Below are 25,602 nucleotides of genomic sequence, written 5' to 3' on the forward strand. Positions count from 1 at the left end.
TGTTTTTTCCTTTAAATTCAGCCCTAAAACACACTGTATATTACAAATTATGTTTATACTTAGGTAAACAGACCATTATCACTGTTGACTTGTTCTGTCTCAGACCTTTGACCATTTTCTGTGTCCCTACTTTTGAGATCAGACTTCAGATTTTCCAAAGATTGCACCATTGTTCAATAAATTAGAATCTGCAGTTGCTAACATACTAACAACTAATTTAAAGCTCAAAAGGCAACTGTGGTATTCAGCACACTTTTGTGGGTGTCAGTATGGAATAGTGAATGGACACGTTTCCCACCACTAAGGTTATATTCTACATCTGGATGGCTCTTAGTAAATATAATCATGCTTCCAAGTCTGACTTATGTGGTGGTATGGATCAGTAAAGCTACAAATATGTTTGTATTTAAAATAAAAACACCAAAGCCATTTTACTGAAAACTAGTTTTATTTTAAAATTAAGTGCATAGCACTCATCTAATTCCATTGGTGTAGACTTTAGCACCATACTTGCTATTTGCAATTAATGTCAGAACACAGATACATTTTGGTTTGCAGTCTGTACTTGAGTAGTGTTTATTTAGTGGACTTTGGTAAAGCCCTTTATACATATCATTAATCTCTTCACAGTACATAGTTAATGATGGTCCAGTAATCTCAAAAAAAAAAAAAAAAAGGACCTACTTTAAAGACTAATCAATAAATTAAACAAAACAAACCCACACAAATTCCCCCCACCCCCAAAGCTAGCAGTTGTGAGTTGTATTTATATGGAAACCTAATGTTTTAAAAATAGTTCTGGTTCTCCAACCACCCCATCCCACTACGGGTATGCAGCAATAGTAATCAATTATTTTATTCTACCCCCCCAAAAGATTAATCCAGTGTTCTTTAGGTTTTTTAAATATAAATTGGGAAATTATTACTAATAAGTTTTTTTAAAAGGCATATTCTTCTATAACAAGAATGACATATAAACCAATCAATAAAAGCATTTGACAAGACATTAAATTATCACAGGCACTGGTTGTCGTTTCAAGTTAGGACCTTTATCCCAGTATGTTACATTCATATTCATAGTATTATTGAGGTAGTTAAAATACTGAAAATTGGACTCCAGATTGCTGGGTTCTGAATGTGAATGATATATTCTCTTTTGAAACCCACTTTCCCCCAAATAATTCAAGTTTTCTTGATGTAAGAACTACCAAAATCCAATTAGCAGCCTTCTTTAAAGAGGAAAAGTGGTGGTACTTTCAGAAAATAATGTTCATGCTTGAAAACTGCCATGAGTGAGTGTTCTTACCCAAGTGGTTTTTTATCTACCAGACTAATAAATCCACATTATGCCCTATGTACTCTAAGTATATAAATTAAATCCTTTTAAGGAAAGAGCATTTCTCTAAGAATTCGTGCTGGCAGAAGCCACCCACCCACATTCATTCCCTGGAACCATCTGGATCAGTCCATTACTGTGTTGAGCCCCTTCCCTTCCTAACAAAGGCCATTGGCTTGATTACTGAGACTCCTGCTGCATACCCACAACATCTTTATAATAAGTTTGTCTTCAATGCAAATTGTGGCAGTCACATATCTGCCATGCAGATTCCCTTCTATTCAAGTGCTATCTTTAAAAAAACACAAACAAAAAGACACACCTTTCTAATTTTTAAAGAAAGCTTCCCGCCACCAAATCTCTCTTCTCCCACAGATAAGAGCACAATGTATACAGTTTCAGTTATTACAATGATTTTTTTTAACTTTTTAAGGTTATTCCCCCAAAATGCTTTACTCCCAAACTGCCCTTGCTGTAATAACTCTTATTGCTGTTTTTACTTATTACAAGTACAATGAAATGTCCCAGGGCAGTTGTAGGACCAATCCAATGAAAATAGCTACAGAAATTTAGTAATCAGTACATTTGCCTGCTTAGACTGACTAGCTGGATTCAAAGGCTGCTTATAAAAACCTGTCTTCCACATAACAAAGTGCTGCTGTAGCACAACCTGAGAACTACCCTGGCCACAGTCCCTTCCAAAATAAACCTATGGGACTTTTTCCTAGAATTGACATTTTACAGTCATGCCTTCCCTTGAAAATTTTTATTTTTAAAGAGTAATCTCAAATCTGAGTATAAATCACAGATTGCACTGAGAAATGCAAAACCTATATACTTCTTATGAATAACAGGAACTACCACTTTGTTTATTCTGAGCTACACTCTTATGTTCTCATTTGAAAACACATCCTAGCAATGGTATTTTAACCTATGTTATACAGGTAGTTCATACTATAACATTCCCAAAGTATGTTGCATTACAGTTAAGTGTTTCCAAGTATTACAAATTCCCTGAGTTAAATGTGTTTTAATTCTAAAGATTTGAGGTTGATCACTTAGGGAAAAAACAAAACAAAAAATTATGACCATGATTTTAAAATAACAGACTTACTCCACCCTTAATTTTAGTACATAAATCCAGATACCTAACCTATTTATGATAGGAAGTTATATAGAATCTAAAAAAAAATTGTATTTTTACTGCACAGATTGGTATAGCATAGCAATCATGAGTTTAAACTTAGTCAAAAATTCATCTGTAGAACAAAAATAAAACTCAAAACTGTAGAATTAAAAAAACCTCATCAAAAATTAATACTGTAACTTTCCTTCATAAAAGACTGTTTGGCAAGTCCACAGATAAACATTAGTCTTTGACTTATAAGTCAACATTAGGTCCAGAACCTACCACAGGTCAAATCTCAAAATGGCAAATTGGAGTCTGTCCAAATTTTCTGTTATATTAAATATTTCTGAAATATTTGGACCATCAGCCAGGACTTGAACATTCTTATCAGGCAGGGATTTGTTATAACAGAATTTGACATACACACTATTAAAGTGTTTTAGTCCTTCCAGGTATTCATGATGCATTGAAAGGGATAGTCAGTCTTCCTGGTGCTGGTACCTGAAGAGTTCTGATGTCATTTGGATCCCTTTCCTTTTGAAGAGAAGTTTACAAAAGCTCACCCAGAGCTTCCAGTCACAAAGCAGTCTGGGTCAGTCATCACCTTCACACACAATCACCTTTCAAAGCACGGAGTAATACAAGGGTAATGTTCATTTATCTGATAACTCCGGTTATAAGAAACACTCAGACAGGGTTTAACTTCTACTGGTATTGCCAACGACATCCCAACACCAGTCTGTATTTGCCCAAGGCCCTGAACACTAGTTTGGAAGCCAGCAGGACACGTCTGTAGTGTGTAGGATGAGGTATGTGTGGTAGATACAATTTGCTGACAGCTTGGTTGTTCTGATGTAGGATGGCGATACTGCAGTGATGTCTGATGTGGCTGATGGAGATACTGAGGTTGCTGAAAGTGAACTGGCCGTGAGGGCTGGGAAGCTGTCTGGAACACACTTAGTTGTGCTGATTGAGGTCCTGCTTGTCCTCTCTGTTTGTTTGCTTCTTTCACATCATTATCATGAGCACTGAAACATGGAGAGAAAGGAAACTATTAATAATGTTACTTACAAACAATCTGCAAGAAAGTCATGCCCCACACCCAGCTCCTCAACAACTAGCTTCATGAACTGCCACCACTACCTAGCAGTCAATGCACCACGATTCCAACAGTAGTGAGACCTCGCTCGTCCACTTCTAAAGCTCTTACCTTTGGTATGAACCTTGCTGGTAGCTTTAAGGGCTATTTCCACCTTGGGAGATATGTACAAAATAAGCACTTAAGTGTGGCTGCCACTTCAGTAACATCCTAGTGGCCCCCAAATTAAAAAGATATGGAAACGGGTAATGGGAGATGATTTGGCTGGCTGAACTGATCTCAGAGTTATGTGGCTTACAGACACAAAAGAGCAGCTCCTTTCCCTATCATGTACCCAGAATCATTCTGGCAATGACAACTTCTAACCAGTTAACAGCCAAAAGGGACACCCCTTCTGCAGAATATTACTCCTGCAGGGGCTTACTGATGCCAGCAATAAGGTGCCAGAAGCAAGTTTCCTACAAGGTTTGTGCCTTTGAGAAGCTGTTTTTAGGGTACCTTATTCATGTAGAAAAATAGTAGCAAGAAATTACAAATACAAGAACAAAAATGCTTACATCAATAGCCGTTCAATACACTGCACTAAGAAATCCCAGGAGTAAGCAGTAAGACGATGTAGTCTTGTAGGCCACGTTGGAGAAAGACGAAGTATAATCCTCGAAGAAGCCACACATGCAGCAGCTACTAAAGAAGGTGCATAATTTAGAAAGGCATAATCTGTGGAGACACCAAAAATGAACTTAAGCAACAGAATACACAAGTCACAAGCACACAAGACACTTACTGGCATTCACAACCACTCACCTTGCAAAGATACTTCCAGGAAGTAATCTGCATATTTGGCCATATAGAGTTTAGTTTTTTCCAAGCAAATCATTGGCCAGCCATCATGAAGATCTGTTTCATGTACTGCTTCAGAGAGGTAATACTCAATGAAATGGGCAGCTGTTGGAAGGCAAAGGTTCCACTGAAAGGTTTCTAATAATAACAGTTCCATATGTAGCAAATTTTGTTTTGTTAATACTAGATTCATGTTAGTCATACAACCCAGGCTGTTGAGCTGCTCCAGCTTAGGCACACTATCTTCTTTTTCTTCAAATTTACCTTATAAGAAAAGTGGGGAGAGGAAAGAAAATGTTAGGCAAGTGATCATTATAGATTTAGTCAGTAAAATGGGATTTGCTATCTTACTGCCAAAATTTAGATCCAAAGACATTCTTTACCCTACCTTCCGTAGATACAACTGTGTAGAACTCTGTAGTTCTCACATTTCCATGTGTTTTCTTTCCCAGTGCCACTGTCCCCAACCTTTCCCATCCCCTGAAAAAAAATGCTTGAAACATGTAAACATTCTGATCTGTGCTCTTTTGTATAATGTACATAGTCCTATGTACCAATGAAAAAATAGCTCTCTCAAATCTCATCAACAAAGTCTTTTCAGGAAATTCCTTTTTGCAAGCAGGTGGTAGCTGGTGGAAGAAAATTAATTTAAAGTAGAAGATAGTTTAAAAAAATTAGTGTCATAGCTTTATCTGGAATCAAAAATAGTTCGGCTTCAATTGTCTCATCTTGGCATGTTTTCAGCATGATCTCAATTCCAGAGAGAGAGAGAGAGAGAGAGAGAGAGAGAGAGAGAGAGAGAGAGAGAGACACTAGGGGGGAAAAACTGGGTGAATATTTAACATAAGCATTGTTATTCCACACAAAAAAACCCCATCCCTTCTCTTTTGAATTTAAAACAAAAATCTAGTTGAGTCTGTTAAAAGAAAAACAAAAAGAGGAAGGAGAGATGCTTTATGTCTTTATTAATATATCTTTAGATGATTTTCTTTTAGATCCCCTTACTCAAAGCAGAATAGGAATAAAGACAATATGATGACAGAACTTTATTATTCAAAGGCATTGATTTCTTTTCAGGAAACACTTATCTATAAGTTTTCAACTATGCATAGCTGAAGATTCCCTTTATAGCCACAAAATAATGTTTCTATAGATTATGTACCATCTTACACTTTAATTTCCAAATAAGCATATTAATATATATGTATATATATATATATAAAGCATTTGTCTTAGGTATTTCTAGAACTGATAGATAAGAAAATTCACAAACTATAAAGTTCCATTAAGACTTTCCAGATGTAGCAACAGAACCAAAGAGCTGTCTTCAAGTCTCTTTGGGTCTTTGTTCCATGGTGGTCCACAAAAAGGAAATTATAACTAAGCCTTCTACCTCCCAGGATGGCATTCTATTTTATATTTAAGGTTTAAAATAGTCATATTATATTACAATTATTGATTTCTCACAATAGATTTTATACTCATACTTGTTCAAAATTGTTAAAATGTTACTAAAGAAGCACATTTAAAAAAATATTTTTGGCCGGGCACTGTGGCTCACGCCTGTAATCCTAGCTCTTGGGAGGCCGAGGCGGGTGGATTGCTCAAGGTCAGGAGTTCAAAACCAGCCTGAGCAAGAGCGAGACCCCGTCTCTACTATAAATAGAAATAAATTAATTGGCCAACTGATATATATATAAAAAAATTAGCCGGGCATGGTGGCGCATGCCTGTAGTCCCAGCTACTCGGGAGGCTGAGGCAGGAGGATCGCTTGAGCCCAGGAGTTTGAGGTTGCTGTGAGCTAGGCTGACGCCACGGCACTCACTCTACCCTGGAAAACAAAGCGAGACTCTGTCTCAAAAAAAAAAAAAAAAATATTTTTATATATTACAATATATTTTGATAACAATTTCAATATATTTGGTTTCCTTGGAAATCTTTTTTTTGAGACAGGGTCTTACTCTTTCCTGGGCTACAGTACCTTGGCATCATCACAGCTCACTGCAACCTCAAACTCCTGGGCTCAAGGGATCCTCTTGCCTCAGCCTCACAAGTAGCTGGGACTACAGATGTATGACACCACGCCCAGATAATTTTTTCTATTTTTAGTGGCGATGGGGTCTTACTCATGCTCATGTTGGTCTCGAACTCCTGGCCTCAACTGATCCTCCCACCTCGGCCTCCCAAAGCGCTATAGGATTACAGGCATGAGCCACCACAGCTGGCTGGAAATCTTACGGTTTTATCCATTGAAAAACATTTTTTGGGAGAAGAACCAGAAAGACTGCTAAAGCAGGAGAAAGCAGAAAAGTTTCTCTTCTAGAAGGGATGCGTTTTTACCTCACTTAAATCTGCTACAAATAATAGTAGCCAGGGTCACTCAGCCCACTCAGTGTGCAGCAGTGGTGCTGGAACCAGTGTAGATTTGCTGACGATGACCTGTCTTGGTGCTGAGGAAAAGACTGCCTTGATCTTTGCTCAGGGAGTACTGGGGTAGAAGTTTTTGTCTCCAATGCCAGGAGATTCTAAGCTCATGTCTTGTGAAGAACCTACACCCAAAGCAGCAGCAGGAGTGATGGCAGAGAGATGAACTTCTTCAGATCTAAACTACTTTTTAACTAAATATTGTTGCAGGTAGGAGTTTATCCAAAAGTTAAGCTACATAATTCAGACTTTAAAGACAAATATCACAATTTTTGCCAGTATCATATACTTAATATAGTTTAAAGCACTAAAATGGTCTTTATGACACAGTTATCTAGCATCATCACTGAATAGAGAGAGAGAAGAGGAGACCACTGTTCTCAGTATAATAAAGTGAAATTCTTTGGTAGGAGAATGACCTAGAAATTCAGTTTAATCCCTCTAGATGAATTATGGCTTTCAAGTTCCCTGCCATTTGTGTAGCAGCAGCAATACTAGCATAGCAGTGTACTTCAAAGGAATACTGTAAAAATTAATGAGTTTATTTACATCATGCTTGAAGTTTCTTTGAAGAAATTAACATACCATAATATGAAATATTCTTTTTTTTCTTTTTGCATAAGAATTTGTTCATATATGAAACATTCTTGATCCTTGAATTATCTCCTTGAAACTGTCAACATTGGGGGGAAAAAAAAACGTATATGACCAATTTCACTGCTCAAGAAACCAAGGTGAGGTTGGCCAATTCATTTAAGGTCAAACAAGTTAAGTCAAACCAAAAATGGAAGCCAAAAGAAGATTTATGTTTGAATTCCCAAATCAGCTCTTCCCCAGACTAAAGTATTGCACCATGTTACATGGGAATAACTACCACCAGGAGGATAGACTTCTATATTACTAAGCATCTCTGGGATTTTTATATTTATAAAGTATTTGGCTATTGCAAGTATGAAAAATTTTGCATATTGATTTGCAAGGTAAAAATAACCTGCATACTGTATAAATAACCATACTTGAGATTTTAATTCAGGTTCAGATTTTTTGGCACTTTTTCATTATGCATAGTAATAAATACTCAGATACATGGATATTAAAGGATTTTAAAAAGTGTGATAACCTCAGTGAGCACCTATATTCATATTTATAGTTTTTGTTGTGCTGAACACTATGTGTGTGTGGGTATTTTGAATCTACTTATCCACAGTACCACACAGAGATCACAAAGATCACTTTCTTCAACTGAAAGGAAATACCAGAAGCCATGTGATTATATTGATAAAGGCCCCAAACAGGAAATAAGGGCACAGGAAATTCATATCTGTTTCCCAGATAATAAAGAATTAGAGGCTACAGAAACAAAACACCAGGTTGTCTTTCCTTTATAGGAAATGTTCAGATCAGCCATGGAAACCAACACATTTTCAAAGCCAGCAGTGAATGGTAGGTATGTGGTAGAGAAGATCTGTATCCCGAGTAGGGCGTGGATCAGATGTCATTATGAGCCAACCCATATTCTATTCTTTTATTACTAAGAGGAGAAAATAGTCATCCTTAATACACACTAAGAATCATCACAGATTTACCAGACTGTCTAATATAAAAATGGGTAAAGAACAGAAAAGAATTGTTTATAGAAAAGAATTTCTAAGATCATTAAAAATTGAGACGTGAATTAAACCAACTGTGAGATATAATTTTTCACTGATCACATGGTAAAGTAAAAAGCTTTGCTAATCCAGTATTGGTGGGCAAGGGAAATAAGAACTTGTTACAAATTATTAAATAATAAAGTACTCTTATCTCGCTTTTGGCTTCATCTAGACTCCAGGATCATTTCTTAGTTATACATGACATTAGGCAAATTATCAGAAACCTTATCTCCAACACTGCTTCCATATTCTCCATAAATTTAATGCTAGTCATAGAAGGCAAGGGAAACCAGGGTATACATGTGAAAGAATTGGAATGTAAGAATTTCCCAGGACAGACCAGGGTGCATTTTAGAAGCTAGAACCTTTAGGGCAAAAGAGGCAGGCTAAAGATTATAGATTAATGTAGAATTAATCATGATGATGATAAACAATTTGTTTCAATTTCCTATGTGCTTTTAAACAATATTACCCCACTTAATCTTCACAACAACTTTGTAAGGTGTCTTAGTTCCATTTTATAGAGAAATAAGCTGAGACTCAGGGGTTGTTTAAATTCATATTGCTGATGAGAGATTCAAACCCAGGAAATCCATCACTGTGGTCCCTGCTCTAAAACACTGCTCTTCAATCAGAGGTAATCTGTAGGCCTTTCCTTCCTACCTCTAATAGTGCAGACACTCAGGCAGCTGGATAAACATTTGCTTCTGGAACTTACAAGGTGTGCTCCATCTTTTGCCAAACTACCCACAGCCTCCCACCTTATTCCATAACTAGAATGTAACTATCCCCCAGTCCTGTCAGCTGTAAGCTGTTCTTCACTTTCATACAGCAGGGCACCCATCCCAAAGCAGGGAGCAGCTGAGGGAGGGGCACAAAAAAGTTCAATCATTTTGTGAGGAGAAGCATTATTTGAATGTATATGATAACTATTAATAATTGGATAGCTGCTATTGGTATCCAAATGTAACAATAAGTATAAGAATGTAAGAAACACTAGGATGAACTCTACAAATTTAAAGCAGACATCAGACACTGCAAACAGGATATCAGTTTGTAAGCATCCCAAGTTTTTTTGCTGTAAAGTCATGGACTGGGGGTAAGGAGTGAGGGGAGAGATTGCTGCTGGCTAAGGGCCATCCTCTTAGATTCCTAATCTTAGTGTAGAGCTGACAGCAAACTCTTTTGACCACTTCCTACTTTGGAGGGGCTGGGATACTGAAGGATACCTCACACACATTCCCACTCTCCGGGGCAAAAGGAAGAATGTAAAGGCAATTCTCTCTCAGGGAAAAGGGGCTTAGGGTGTATCAGCATAAAAGAGAGAGGAGGTATCCAATTCTTTCAGTAACAGGTGATAATTCATATTTGAACCCCAGCAAATACAGCCTAGTTACTGGAAGCCTAGTTACTGGAAAATGAGCCAAAAATAACCACATATTACCTGAGAGATGAAACCAAATAATCTTCAATAAAATAAATTGATCATAATCTTAAACTAACAGTAATATATAATTTAACAAACAAGAACAATTGAAAACTCAATTCCAACCAACCTAAGATGGCACACAAAGATGAGCCTGTCACTTGGCCCACACCACACTTTAAGAATGGCAAGCACAGAGCAGGTAGAACTTTGTAGTGTTAAAATGACAGTGATGGCCATAGTAGGCAAAAGGTTACTTTCCACTAATGATCCCAAGTTTTAAAATAACCTAACTTGCATGTCTGATTTCTGGCATGTTTCTACTATAAACTGATCCTGTAACTACCATTCTGTGGAATAACAAAAAAAACAAAATTTTATTTGTGGACTCACATCTAACCCGTCAAGTGTTTGGGTTTGTCCATATTATGCAAACTATTAAACCCCAAAGGGCTTCATGGTCAGTGATGAAACACATATGGTATTAGACACGTGATTACTTATGAGCATAAAACTTTAATTAAAGGTTAAATTAAAGGCTAATTATAAATGTACAAGCATTACCTCTCTGGCTTCTGGGTGGGGAAGAAGGGTGGGTGATGTGTCTGGATCTTAGAGAACAAAAGATTTAAGGGGAAATGTCGATATTCAGTAAGTAAATAGTGTTCTGCTAAGAATTTGGCTCAAAGTGCATGGTGATAAATGAGATTGGAAAGGTAGCTGGGTCCAGATGAAAAGGTTCTAAATGCCACATTAAGCAATTTTCACCTTAACACACAGGCAGTAGGAAGTCATCACTGCAGCTGTGATTTATTTACATTCAGCTTCGTTCTATAAGGGATCTGAAATAGCTTACAAAAGGACATTCAAGGGACAAAACAAGTAGTTGGGCCATCAGATCAAAAGAATAAGGGCAAGAAAAGAAAATCTGAAAAGAGATTAGTACCAGAAATGATACCACATAGGACTGCATTTGGTTTTAGGTTTATTAGCAGCCAAAGCACAGAGGTGTTTTAGAAAGAACTCTGGTGGCATGACTGTACGGATAATATTCTTTAGACAGCAGCCATATTGGATCCCAAACCCTCAGGTGGGGGTTGCAGGTGTAATGACATGGATAATATAAAATTATCAAATTGAGTTCAATATCAAATAGAGTCTTTTTGTATTACTAAAAGAAGAAAAACTCAATTCAGTTCCTTTACTTGCCATCTCTCTTCAGTGACAGTACCAACAACCAATGAAATGAGTTACAAGAAGATGTTAAGAGAAAGAAGCCCTCAGAGGTCTATCCGTACATTCTGTGTTGGGTAACAAATATGGTTGTATCAGATTATCTTGAAGCCTATTACACAGTTGGCCTAATGCATAAGCAACAATTTTCACATTTGTAGCAGTTGCACATTAACTTTTAGTTCACTAAGCCAACTTATTACGTAGTCTTAGAAAGTATTCTCACAGTATAAGAGTATGGTACCTTTAAGAAAGAGTCAACTCCAGGTCCATTGATGTTTTGGGCAAGAAAATTGTTACGGGGAACTGTCCTGTGCAATACAAGATGTTCAGCAGCATCCCAGGCCTCTATGTACTAGATACCAGTAGCATTCCCCCAGATGTGACAACCAAAAATATCTCCAAGTGTCCCTGTGGGACAAAATTGTTCCCAGTTGAGAATCACTGCTTTAAGACAGTGGTTCTCAATAGGAAAGGTGCATCAGGATCACTTTTGGAACTTTTAAAAAGTTAAAAGATACCCAAGCCCCATTATGTAGATTCTGACTCAGCAGATCTGGGGTAGCTTGTCTGATAGACATTTGTATTAGAATTTTCAGGATGTAGGGCTTAGGCACATGTTTTTAAAAGACTCCAGAGCCATTTTTAAATGTCTTAAGAATTACTGTGCCAAGAAACACTTTCAACACAAGCTTCCAGATACTAGTGAAGTGGAATGAATGAGATTTTCTGATATTTTACTGAGGTATACATAATTTTATTATATAAACAATCGGAATTTCCACTCAAGTAGATCAGATCCATACTTACTTGCTAGAAGCAGACAGGAAAGCGCAACTAAATGTAGCTGCTGGATAGAGATGTCATAGCGATCCATAAACAGGTCCAGCAAATAGACAGCAAGATGGCGGGCTGAAGGGCAAAGTGTGAAGCGGTTGCTCACAATGGCAATCAAGTCAGCAAAATACCGTCTGAGACTCAGTTGAGGGGACTGTCCTTTGTAGGAGGGCAACTTCAGCTCCTAAATCAAGAGGAATGACATTTAGTCTGATATATCTACAATATACCTACAATGCAAAGATTTAACATTGTTTTCCCACTAATTAGTGTTACAAGTACTCAAAACATACTTTTCTTGAGTGGAACACAAAAATGGAAAAGTTGAGTGAAAGGACAATGAATGGCACTTAAAATTTAATTTAAAACCAAACTTTTCTCCTTATTCTTAAAAACCCCTGATGTGACCAATTATGGGTCTTTCTTGCCTTATGGAATTGATGCATTCTAGAAGGATTTTTAAAAAGGGAATCCTGTTTTCCCTACCAAGTGTTTTTAGAAAAACATCCTTACCAAAAAAAAAAAAAAAATCAACCACCCAACACACACATATGCAAACACACTCTCTCCAAGAAGTTCAAAGCTTTTGGTTAGAAGGTAAAAAATGGATATGCTTCTGGTATGCTGCATACTGTATTATACTTGCAATGACACAGAGACCAGTATTCATCCACTAGTATTTTCTAATTTTGTTTCCCTTTTAATAGTTTTATGATCTCTCCTTTGCCATCATCCTTTCATACACCTAAAATCACCTTTCAATCTCAGGATTATATTATATCAACTCATTTTTTAATAATTGGAAAATTTCTAGAGCATAGAGAAAGATAGAAAGTTTTCAAATTCATAAGATCTGCATAATACTGACACTAAATCCAACAGATATCACAATAGTAGGAGGCAACACTGATATAATTAAAAGCACAGGCAAAAAAAAAAAAAGAAATTAGACTGCATCAAAATAAAAAAAACTTATCAAAGGACACTATCAACAGAGAGAAAAGACAATTCACAGAAAGGAAAATATTTGCAGATCATATCTGATAAAGGGTTAATGTTTAGATTACATAAAAAACTACAACTGAACAAAAATTCCCAACCATTTTAAAAATAGACATAGGACTCGAATAGACATTTCTCCAAAGAAGATACACTGATACCCAACAAGCAAATATGAAACATGAAAAAGATGTCAACATCACTAATCATTAGGAAAATGCAAATCAAAACCACTAAGATATACTACTTCATACACATTAGGATTGCTATCATATTTAATAAAACAAAGACAAAAACAAAAGATAAGAAGTGTTGGCATGGATGTAGAGAAATTTGGAACCCTGGTGTGTTACTGGGGAGAATGTTAAATGATGTAGTTGTTGCAGATGAAGGTATGGCAGTTCCTCAAAAAATAAATAATTACCACATAACCCAGTAATTCCACCTTTAGGTATATTCCCAAAAAACTGAAAGCAGAGATTTGAACAGATATTTATATACCCATGTTCACAAGAGCATTATTTACAATAACCAATGGTGCAAACAACCCAAATACCCATTATTAGTAGATGAATGGATAAAACAAAATGTAGTATATTCACACAATGGAATATTAACCTTTAGAAAGGAAATTCTGATATACATTCATCTACATCGATGAACCTTGAAGACAGTATGCTAAATTAAAAAGGCACAAAAGACATTTATTGTATGATTCCACTTATATGAAGTGTCTAGAATGGTCAAATTTATGGGACAGAAAACAGAATAGTGGTAATTGGGGGCTAGAGAGAGGGAAGTTGGGGAGTTATTAAATGGGTACGGAGTTTCAGTTTGGGAAGATGAAAGAGTTCTAAAGATGGAAAGCAGTGGTGGCAGCACAACAATATAAATATAGCTAATGTCACTGAACTGTACGCTTAAAATGGTTAAAATAGGTTTTAAGTTATGTATAGTTTATCATAAACAAAAACAAAGGGAAACTACATGTTAATCTAATTTAATATTACCTTAGATAAAACAGTCACCAATGTAATTTAGTAGTGTAACCAAAGAATACATCATCATCAATTGGATCACATCCCAGGAATGTAAGGATGGTTCATTATTAGGACACCTGTAAGTCATAGTAAAAATTCACAAATATGCACAATCATCTTGACAGATGCCAAAATAGCATCTGAAATGAAGGTAACTCTGGGAGAAATAAGAACAGAAATATTTCCTTGAGGAAAGGGAGGGAGGGAGGTAAAAAGATCTCAAATATAAGAGCCAACATCTCACTTGGAGGTGAAACAACAGAATTACCATTCTAGTGCCTACGTAACAATCTGAGTACTAACCAATTCAAACTGAAAGAAGAAAAAGAAGGTATAATTATTGGAAAGGAAGAATCAAAAGTCATTTTCAGGAACAAAATTATTACTTTTCAGATAACAGAATTTATATTAGAAAGCCCAAGAAAATCAAGAGAAAAAAATAAAGTGAAACAGGAAGAATTCCGCAAGATGCCTGATTATAAAATATAAAAAGTCAATAACTCTTCTGTATACTAATAACCAGTTTGACAATTTCATATCTAGTAACTATAAAATGAAAACACCTAGAAATAAACTTATATATGCTAGCACTGTATGAAGATAACATTAAAATTCTAATGAGGTATGGAAGACTTATATACATGGAAAGACATTTCTTTTACATGGTTAGGAGGACCTATGTGATAATAATGACATTTCAAATAAGGAGAGAATAGATGCATTTAATATTTCTGTCACATATGACAAAGAACTAATTTGTTATTCAGAGAACTCTTGTTTACAAATCAGTAAGAAAAAGGCAACAAATATGGATAGTTCATAGAAAAATACTAACAAAGGCCAAAAATATATAAAACAATTCCTATCTCATTCAAATATAAAGAATTATACAGTTTTTCACTTACCAGATTAGAGTTTATCAATTTTTGCTTATGCTATTAAGAGGGAAAATAGAAACTCTCACATACTATTATTCAGATTGACAACTGATAAAATCTTTTGGAGGAAAATTAGGTAAAATAGATAAATTTTTTAAAATGCAGATAACTTTTAACCTAGCAACTCTAAGCCCAGGCATTTACCCTACATGTAAGGAGGTCCTTTGCAGCACTGTTTGTAATAGCAAAATAGTGGAATAAAGAAGCATGATGCTCCAAAACCTGGATGCATCTCCAAGAAATTATGCTGAGGGAAAAAGTTAATCCCCACAGGTCATATAGTGTATGATTCCATTTAGATAGCATTCTTAAAATGACAAAATTATAGCAATGGAGAGCAGATTAGTAGTTGCCAGGGGTTAAGGTGGGACATGAGGGTGGGAGGGAATAAGGTGTGAGTTTTTATAAAAGGGCAACATGAGAGATTCTTCCGATGGAAAATGTGTATCTTGACTCTATCAATGTAACTATTCTAGTTGTGATATTATATACAGTCCATCAAGATGTTACCACCGAGGGAAACTTGGTAAAGGTGAATAAAGGTATCTTTCTATATCATTTCTTATAAATGCATGTGAATCTACAATAATTTCAAAATAAAAAGTTTAATTTAAAAAAGTGTGATGTCTAACAGGGAACTGGTTAAATAAACTATGGGGCATTGATTCAAAAAGGCTTTTAAGGCCGGGCGCGGTGGCTCACGTCTGTAATCCTAGCTCTCTGGGAGGCCGAGCCGGGCGGATCGTTTGAGTTCAGGAGTTCGAAACCAACCTGAGCAAGAGCGAGACCCCGTCTCTACTATAAATAGAAAAATTAATTGGCCAACTAATATATATAGAAAAAATTAGCCGGGCATGGTGGCGCATGCCTGTAGTCCCAGCTACTCGGGAGGCTGAGGCAGGAGGATTGCTTGAGCCCAGGAGTTTGAGGTTGCTGTGAGCTAGGCTGATGCCACGGCACTCACTGTAGCCTGGGCAACAAAGCGAGACTCTGTCTCAAAAAAAAAAAAAAAAAAAAAAAAAAAAAAAAGGCTTTTAAAATAAAGGCATTAGAGCTATATGTGTTGATATGGAAAAATCTGAGGGTAGGGTTGGAAGAAGGTATAGAACAGTGAATATATATTATGACCTCTGTCTCAACAACAAAAATATTTTACTAGAAGATATATTAATTTATTGGGTATCTTTTCAGGAGAAAACAATAATGGTAGTAACCTTAGAGGACCAGGGAATAGCAGGGGTTGGACAAGGCTCATCTTAAACTTTCCTATAATATCTGAAATTTTGTTTTTAACCTTGTACATGCAACCCTTAAAATTTTTTTAAATTATTAACAGGGGTTACTTGGATGATAGGCTAATAGGCCAATTTATGTTTTTAATTTTTGTATAAGTGAGAAAAGCCTAGACACACAACATTGAGGAAAAAAATGTATTTCTTCAAATAAAAGGAACATGCTGATTTCTCACGCAGCTCCTAGGGTTTTTCTTTTACTCCTTCACTCTTCTGTAGATCTTTACAACGGTGTAAATGAGTTGTAATTTTACCTTTGCTGCCATCATCTGATATTTATTGAGCATCTCCCATGTAGCAGGCCCTGTGCTAATCCCAGGGATTAAGGCTGGAAAAAGTCTCAAGCCTCTCTCTAGTAGGTGAATCAGATTATAATACATATAGTAATCATAGGCTACTATGGAAATATGGAGGAAGACAATCTAACTCAGCTCAGGGGGTGGGGAGTTGAGAAGAAAACAAAGCCAGGGTAAGTTTTCTGGAAAAGAGGCCTGAACATGGTGTTAAAGACTCCCTGGGAAACATACCTGGAAAACACTAGTAGATTTATTTATAACTATGTTAACCGTACCAACTTTACTAAAAACAAAGGCAGGAACCACAAGGGCTATCAATAGAAGATTTTTAACAATGTGTTCAATACATTCTCTTTATGTCTTTTTAAATGGTAAAGTACAAGTGCTTGCCAGATAACTGTCAGACTTTGTTCTCTTTGTCCAGGTACTGTAGTCGTATACACATGAGAAAATGACCCCTGCTTCTCTCACTTTATGAGTTTCTTATACTGTCTATTTCTGATCCCTGAGAACTGAACACTCTTGTTCCCATCTGCTTTTCAGGAATTCATAGGACCAAAGCACAGAGAAGCCTGAATATATCATCTCCATCTCCAGTCTCAAATACCAAATACCAGCTCTCCATACCAAACGCAATCCCCTTCCCAGCATGGTTAACTGTTCAGGTAGGATTGAAATAAAGGCCTAAAAGGAATACTCGGAAGCTTAAGTACAACTCCATGGGATGAATATTTTCTTAATGTTTCTCACAAAGCTAGAATTGTTCCCATTTGTCATAAGCCTCCTAAAAATACTTTCCCAAACAACCTATAAAACTAAATATACATAGAAAAATGATGAGAAGAAAGAAAAGGAGACACAAAAGGAGACAGCTACTTCAGAGGGGTTTTTTGAGGGGAATGGGGCGGGGCAATAAATTATGTTTTACAAAAAATAGTATAGCTGCATGAGGATTTCCATTTGTTGTAATTTTCACTCCTCCTCGTAGATACAATGCTGGTCAGACCAATTATTTCTACACAAACCTTGGATTTAAACATAGAACACATTCTACATTATCCAAATAGCAAATGCCCAAAGGAAGACCTAAATTTGGGTGCTCTAAATTATAAAAAAAAGATTAAACTGTGAATAGCCTGGAATCACCATGTCTTTTCTCCAAGAAAAGTTCATTTTAACTTCAGTGTACTACAAATAGTGGTCTCTCTAGTTCTGCTTTACTGATTAATGTAAATTCTTTATAAAGTGTTACCAATGTGTCAAATCATGAAACATGGTTTACACAGTGCTTTATTTTTAGACAACTCAAGGCAGCATGCAAAAGGTGGCCCCAGACAATGGCTACCTTGTCCTCTGACAGTCCATAAGCAACTTCAGTGCCGGGTTGGGTCTTATTCTTTGAATCCTCCAGAGACTAATGCACAAAAGCATCCAACAAATCTGAATTTTTTAAAAAAATCGACTTCCAACCTCAACTGACAAAATTAATTCAAATAAGCAATCAGGATTAAAATTATCTACCCATAAAACATAAGAATTGAAAACTTTAAAAATTTCATGTAAATTAAAAAGTATGTATCATTAACATCAAATAATTCATTTCACATACCAGAGGGATAAAGAGGCTGACAGTTATAAAAGAACTTTTCAAAATATGTTGAACTATGTCAATTTTTAAAAAGAAAACATTTCACACTGAAAGGTGACATCTGAAAAAAAAAAAATCAAAACTGTATCTGGACAATTTTCAAAGCAGAAAACCTGCAACTCTTTCCCTGACAAGCCAGAGATTCCATAGTTGGAATGTTCATGTGGTCCAAATGATCTCCTAGGGGGCTGAGATGTATTTAGTGTGTGTAAGAGATTGACTATCAGAATTAATAAGTTGCATTTAGAAATCTCAACCCTAGGAAAGCCTGTAATAATTTAAGTCACAATTAGGTTTCCAAACTACTTAACTTGGTCAGAAACTCAAGATACAGGTTCATTATCATCCCAGGATCTCCCAACTCCAAGGGTCAGAATCCATTTAAACAAAGGGCTCTCTCTATCCAAGATGAAACTGAGTTAAGCTAGAAATCATTTTGGATCTAGTCTTTCTTCTGATTATCAAAAAGGCAGAGCTGTCATCTCATTAAGCTGTCTTGTGACATGCAGAGCAAAACTATAACTTAAGAGCAACAATACATAGATTTTGCTTTTGGCTTTGCAAAAAAAGGTGTATTTTTTCCCAATACCTATTAAGTATACTAAGTCTACTTTCTGACTTTGATATTAGCAGGAGGGAGCAGCTAACTCCTTTCATTTTAAGGCTTTTTGAACAGCTCAAATGTTGAGGGGTAAGTAGTAATAACAGTTATCACTTAGTGCTTACTATATGCCAAGCACTGTTCTAAGATGTGTAGTACTAACCTACTTAAATATCACAATCATAAGGTACGTACTATTATTATTCCTCACTTTACAGATAAGGACATCGAAAAACAAAACTAACATGTCTAAAGTCTCACAGTAAGTGAAAGGCTGGGGAATTTATGCATGAACGCGACTTACAACAGATAGCTGCATCTAACAGCAACTATAGACAGACCAAGGAGGGCTGTTCTGCCCGATAAAAATAAGATCAAATTCATGTTCCACCTGGAAACAAGAACATCAGAATGTTCCTTTACTCCTTCTCTGGCCCAACTACCACACCTCTCCCCTCACTTAAGTTGCAGGTTCTTCTGATACATCCCAGGGAAGGAGCCAAGAAGTTAATTAACCTGAGCAAATAAGCAAACTCGCCTTTTCTGTCCTGGAAAGTAGAGAGTAAAGAAGGGAGCTGAGATTCCTAACTGGGGCGAGACACCGAATGGGAAGGTTGGGCCTTAGAGTTACCTTGTACCGAAGCGCTTGGTGAATATCAGCAGCCAGCTGTCCTCGCCACCACTGCCCCTCCAGCTCCATGGGACCCGGCGGCGCGCCTAACCAGACTCAGCAACTTCAGTCTGTAAGACACACCCCAGACGCGGTCACCGCCAGCCCCTTCCTACGACCCTCCGCGCCCCTTCCCTGAGGGCTGTGACCTCAGGCCACCCTGTGTGGCTGTTGATCTTCACCTGATTCGTTCTAACCCCAGCACCAATGCAGACCGGTTCCCTAACGCCACAACATAACGCCCGACCTGCCCACTCAGGAGGGGCTGGCTTATTCTGGAACTGCCCAACTGGGTGACGGGCAAAAGGGCGATCAACTCGGGCCCCAAGTTGGCAATGCGTGGCCCTGGGTGCAAGCTCTGGAAAAGCTGGAGCGGGAGGCCTGGCTTCGGGCTCCCAGCGTGCTGGGTTCGAACTTTCCCGCCGGCCCTGAGGAGCGGGAGACTTGACACTAGCCGTGGCCCCGCTGAGGGGAAAAGCTCCCCGCAAGAAGCCCGGAGGTCAATGTCTGCCTGGCTGGGGGTCTCCGCTGAAGACCATCCGGGCGCTTGCTCCTCCTCGGGAGCCCGGAGGAACTCGGGACCGCGCGGCCCCAGAATGGCGAACAAAAGGCCGGGCCGGCCAGGCTCCGCGCCTCGCCCCGGGCCGGTCCGGTGCCCCGCGCGCAGTCCAGGCCCGCCCGGCCCCACGGCGGCTCCCTTACCCGGAACCGCGGCCCTCACAGCCCCAGCCCCGCCGGCGTGCCGGGGGCGTCGGCCCCGCTCATGCTGCAGACAGTCGGCAGCGAAGCGCCGGCCTCAGCTCCGGCCCAGCGCCGGGGCGCTCGCGCCGCCCATTGTTAAAGGACCGGCAGGCGGCTCCGCGTACAAAGCCAGCGCGGGGGCACAGGCGGCCCGCTGCTGCCAATCTCGTCTCGCGATACAGTGGGGTCGCCCCGAGCCGCCCAATCGGCTGCCGGGCCGGGCCCAGGTGCAGCGCCCGCTGAGCCCCAGCCTGGGCCGGGGCAGCATCCTGGGCGGCGCCTTGTGGCCTCGGCTTTGGTGGCCCAAGAGCCCTGCTACCACCTAGCGCGAAGCCGGACTGAGGGTGGCTGAGGTCGGAAGTACACTGGAGAAATTATAACGTTGATCACTGCAGTGGCCAGTCCAGCCAGGCCTCTCACCTGCTGAGAACCTTCGATGGCTCCCTGGTGGGGGGAGGAAATTTCGACACCTCAGTCTGGCTTTTAAAACCCTTCACAGCATGGATTCAATCTGCTCTATTTCACATTGCAACAGCCCTTTCTTTATATCTTAGGGGCTGCTCTGTGGGGTCATCAGTCTTCCCAAATCTGCTTTAGCTGTTTTAACAGCCCCTAAATAACTTTTTCTGTGAAATTCTGATGTTTTAACTTCCACCTCAAAACCCACCCTTCTAGAAACCTAATTAATATCTTCCCCCTTCTTATTTCCTTTGCTTCAGAGATTCCCAAGAGCTTCGAATGAAGGGAATTAAGATTACCTTTAGTAACCTTGCTAGTCAAATCCATAGTGGATGTAATTAACCATCTGTGGTCGTAAGTCAGGAAACTGCAAAACTGAAAACACTCCAACGTCAATTAAGGTGATGTGGGAGCTGAAATGTGATTAGCAGAAACCTAATCAATTGTATTTTAACCTGTTTGGTGGACTATCACTAAAGGGGATGGTCACCAAAAGATTGATCCCCACTTTTCTGAAACTGTATATCAGCTTCCTTTAATATTAAATATATATATATATATTAAAACATAAAACCCTGCCACTTTTACTTTGAATCCTTTTCCAAAAAGATGCATGATAATAAAGAACTACTACAAAGTGATGAATGCATGTTACGTGCATCTAGGTTTATCACAATGGCATCTTCATACACTTAATGAACAGCAGCAGGCACGTATATGAGCCTTAGTCTACCCATAGACTATGCCTATGCCCAGGAGAGCAGGGCTATAGAAACCAATGGCAAGAAAAAGGAAACTTAGAAGCAGAGGTTGGCAGAGCCCAGAGAGGCTGCCCTGGCCTATTTCAGTTGCAGGGGTTTCTCTAGAAAGGAGATAAACAACATCAGGCTAAAAAGCTCCCTGCCATTTTTAATGGCATTTAAATAGTATCTGCCTCCTCAGGTTCCAATTCATGACTAATGAGCAACTTTATGTCAATAATTTGGCTTCCAAATGACTTAAATATCCAGGGCCTATTTAAGAACCCTTTCAAAAAAATAGGTCACAGACTATAATCATCAGTATAATAAGTAGGTTGTCTCATGGTTTCTACTTTGAAGGTATTGTTCACTGGGAGATATTTGTTCAGAAATCATTCTTTTATTATTTTCTGGATTTGCCTCATGTGATGAGAAGACTTCAATGTTCGCTTCCTTTTATAGTTTAACATTCATTTTATAGACATTAATCTACACACACATATGTATTTTGCCCCAGTGTGTCTTAGATTATAAATCTCTAAAATGCAAAATTCAGGTTTATTATGATTTCTTTTTAAATTTCTATAGAGCAAGGTGGACACAATTAAGGTATTTACTTAATTCCTAAATAAAATAAAGTCTCATAGAGTTTGAATGGGAGAAACATAATGAACAACAACAAAAAAACATTTCACATGGTGACAAGTGCTGTGAAGAAAAACAAACAGAATCAGAGGCTAGAAAATGACCATGCATAGACTTTTTTTTTTTTTTAATATATATGAAGGGGTTGGGGGCTGTGGGAGGCATGCTCAGTTGCCTTGTTTGTTGTTGTTAAGACAGTCTCACTCTGTCACCCTGAGTAGAGTACAGTGGCATCACTGTAGCTCATTGCAACCTCCAACTCCTGGGCTCTAAGTGATCCTTCTGCCTCAGCCTCCTGAGTAACTGGGACTACTGGCATAGGCCACAAAGGCCAGCTGGGGTTTCCCCACTCCCCTTCTTTTTGGTAGAGACAGGGTCTAAGTCTTGCTCAAGCTAGTCTCAAACTCCTGAGCTCAATCCTCCTGCCTCAGTGTCCCAGAATGCTAGGATTATAGCCATGGCACCAGGCCAAGCCAAGCCCAGCTGACTTTGTTTTATGATAAAGTGAGGCATGCAAAGTCATGAGGGAAAGGAGTGAGAATACACATAATCTGGTGGTGGAGCCTTCCAGCCAGAGGGAACAGCAAATCTCTAAGGAGAACATATGTTTGGCATAAAATAGGGGCCAATGTATGTCTGCAGTGAAAAGGAGATAGGAAGGACATTCCAAGGGTAGGAAGCAGTGATCATCAGCAAAGGTATGAAAGGATGGAAGTAAAAAAGGCAGAACACCTACATAAAGAGCAGAGAATGGAAACTGCAGAGTCCAGTGTGACTGCAGCATAAGGCACAGGTGGGTTTGGCAAAAGATGAGGGAAGAACCAGATTCTCTGGAGAACTTTGTAACTCACTAAACTTTAGGCAATGGAAAGGTGCCGGTTTTAAATTGTTTGTCAAAATTTTTTAAATGAATGCATACAAAAGGTAAGATATTCAAACACTGGAAGACTAGATACAGTGAGTAGCAGGTCTTCCTCCCTCCTCTAATCCCAGTTCTTCCAGAACCACCACTATTACTCTTTTATACCCTTCCAGGGGTATACAGGTATTTATGACCATGCATATATATAATCCCCTTAACCCATTTTGTACACAAATGGCAGCACATTACACAATGTCTTGTGTACTTAGCTTTTGACATACAGAATATTCTGGTGAACATTCCATAATAGAATTTCCAGGATTACTTTCAATGGCTACATTGTATTCTACTGGATGCAAAGCAGTAGGAGCCAGATGTCCTGGGCTCTGGTTCTTGGGTCTTGATTTGCTGCTATTTGTACTATTCAACTCATTGCAACTACTATTCATATCCACCGTCAACATTCTTGCCTAAAGTACCATCATTTCTCACTTGGACTTGTACAATAGTCTCTTAACTGGTTTTATTGCCACTACTACTGCCTTTCTCCAAAATATTTGTCACCTAGTAGCTGGAGTGGTCATAAAAAGGTAAATCACATCTGTTAAGAACTTGGTATGGAAGAGTTCCTAGATCACATTTCCAAACTGTTTTAGCCTGTTGCAGAATGCTGAGTTTAGTTTTTAAGTCTGTTTTCAAAAATAGATGCCAGAATATGTAGACATTTATAATGTGTAATTTTCAAATTTTAAAATGCTCTATAAGATGCTACTTCTGGATAAGATGGATGTGATAGTTAATTTTATGTGTCAACTTGACTGGGCCACAAGGTGGCAGATATTTGGTTCAATATTATTCTCGTTGTGTCTGTGAGGGTGTTTTGGAATGAGATTAATATTTGAATCATAGATTAAGTAAAGTAGATTGCCTTTCCTAATGTGGATGGTCCTCAGTTGAAGGGCTGAATAGAATAAAAAGGCTGACCCTTCCTTGAGTAAAAGGGAATTCCTACTGCCTGATTTATTTGAGCTGGTACATAGATTTTCTGGCCTTTAGATTCAAACTGAAGCATCAGCTCTTGCATCTTGAGCCTGCTGGCTTTCAGATTGGAACTACATATCAATTCTCTTGGTCTCTAGCTTGCTGACAGCGGATCCTGGAAGTTCTCAGCCTCCATGATCATGTGAGCTAATTCCTTAGTTTATATATCTATATCTATCTCCTAATATTTATACACATACATGCATATACAGACATATGCACACACCCATCCTATTGGTTCTGTTTCTCTGCAGAACCCTAATACAATGGATTAAGCAAACTTCACCCTGTTTTTTCCCACTGAAGGTAGATATAAAACTTGGACAGACTGCATGGAGCAGGTATTTGAAGACGCTGAAAAGTAAACAGTAGTGGGCAATTGGGGAAGAAGATTATAATTTGTAGTATCATAAAACTCGTGGTGAGTTACCCATTCTTCCACTAGCATCCACCAGCCTGGACTCAGGCAGCCTAAAAGCTAGCAGTGGGCACCAGGGCACAGAGCGAGCCCTCAGAGAATCCCTTTTGTCATAAGGAACAGGAAAGGAGTCTCCTAATGTGAGGGAGTCTTACTATGTTGTCTAGGCTGGTCTCAGACTCCTGGCCTCAAGTGATCCTCCCACCTCAGCCTCTCAAGTAGCTGGGATTACAGAGCATGGTAACTTGGGTCTGCCTGTCTCTCTTTCTTTTTTCCTTTCTCTCCTGCTATAGCTCCCAGGCAATCAACAGCAGATTGGTGGTAGCCACAAGAGTCGGGATAGGGGCCTACACAGGTGCCTAAAACCAAAGGGAGGGGATCTTCCTATCTGGAGAAGCTTTGGTTGCTTTTTTTTCTTTGTTCTCCCACTGCTTCAATCTGGATGGAGGTACAATAGTGGAAAGTGCAAGCTTTATGTATGTAGAACCAAAAAAGGGAGCCCCACGGATTGAAAAGTACTGGCGAGACTATAGAGAGGTGGGAGGAACTTTGGAAAATGATCCCATGAAGTTGTTATAAACAACTGGGCTTACCTCTAAAATGTGCATGCATAGATCCACTCTGGAAAGACCAAAAACTTTGAGAACTACCCAAATCTCAGGCTGGCCACTAAGCAGTACACACATGTGACAGATCTGAGTAACACTAAAAGGTTTTGAAAATGGAACTGATATTGAAACTACAATCCACAGAAGGCTAGCCAGAACTTGCAACCTGAACCCAACCAGGTTGATTCCATAAGATTGTCAAAAATGTCAACATTTTCTATAAGATTTAAATAAGACACAGATCTCTTAACATACAATATATTCAAATTGCCTCAGATACAATCCAAAGTTACTCAGCATAAGAAGAACAAGGGCAAATCTCAATTCCTGTGGGAAAGACAATCGACAGACACCAACACTACGACAGAGAATTATCTGACAAGATTTTAGAACAGCTATTATAGGAATGCTCCAAGAAGAGCAAAATTTCCTGAAATGACTGGAAAGATAGAAAGTTTCAGCAAAGAAAGAGACTATATAGGCCGGGCGCGGTGGCTCACGCCTGTAATCCTAGCTCTCTGGGAGGCCGAGGCAGGCGGATTGCTCGAGGTCAGGAGTTCGAAACCAGCCTGAGCAAGAGCGAGACCCCGTCTCTACTATAAATAGAAAGAAATTAATTGGCCAACTA

General features: G+C 38.6%; 1 protein-coding gene across 4 annotated transcripts; it reads right to left on the bottom strand.

Annotated features, from left to right (window-relative positions):
• Window positions 1-417: 417 nt before the first annotated feature.
• On the bottom strand, window positions 418-20,299 carry CCNJ (cyclin J). 4 transcript variants are annotated; one of them, XM_012767099.3, is made up of 6 exons: window positions 20,163-20,299; window positions 19,422-19,531; window positions 11,950-12,160; window positions 4,369-4,668; window positions 4,122-4,245; window positions 418-3,493 (listed from the first exon to the last, which is right to left on the bottom strand). In XM_012767099.3, exons 2-6 carry the CDS (start codon window positions 19,488-19,490, stop codon window positions 3,082-3,084), a joined length of 1,116 nt encoding a protein of 371 aa, XP_012622553.1. In that variant the 5' UTR covers window positions 19,491-19,531; window positions 20,163-20,299; the 3' UTR covers window positions 418-3,081. The 4 variants fall into 4 exon arrangements, with proteins under 4 accessions (XP_012622553.1, XP_012622527.1, XP_012622562.1 ...); XM_012767073.3 differs by having other exon boundaries at window positions 419-3,493; window positions 4,122-4,281; XM_012767108.2 differs by lacking the exon at window positions 20,163-20,299 and adding an exon at window positions 13,986-14,092 and having other exon boundaries at window positions 419-3,493; window positions 4,122-4,281; window positions 19,422-20,039.
• Between the last annotated feature and the right edge of the window lie 5,303 nt (window positions 20,300-25,602).

Source organism: Microcebus murinus, chromosome 14 (genome assembly GCF_040939455.1).
Source record: "Microcebus murinus isolate Inina chromosome 14, M.murinus_Inina_mat1.0, whole genome shotgun sequence".
In the NCBI taxonomy this organism is placed as follows: Eukaryota; Metazoa; Chordata; class Mammalia; order Primates; family Cheirogaleidae; genus Microcebus; species Microcebus murinus.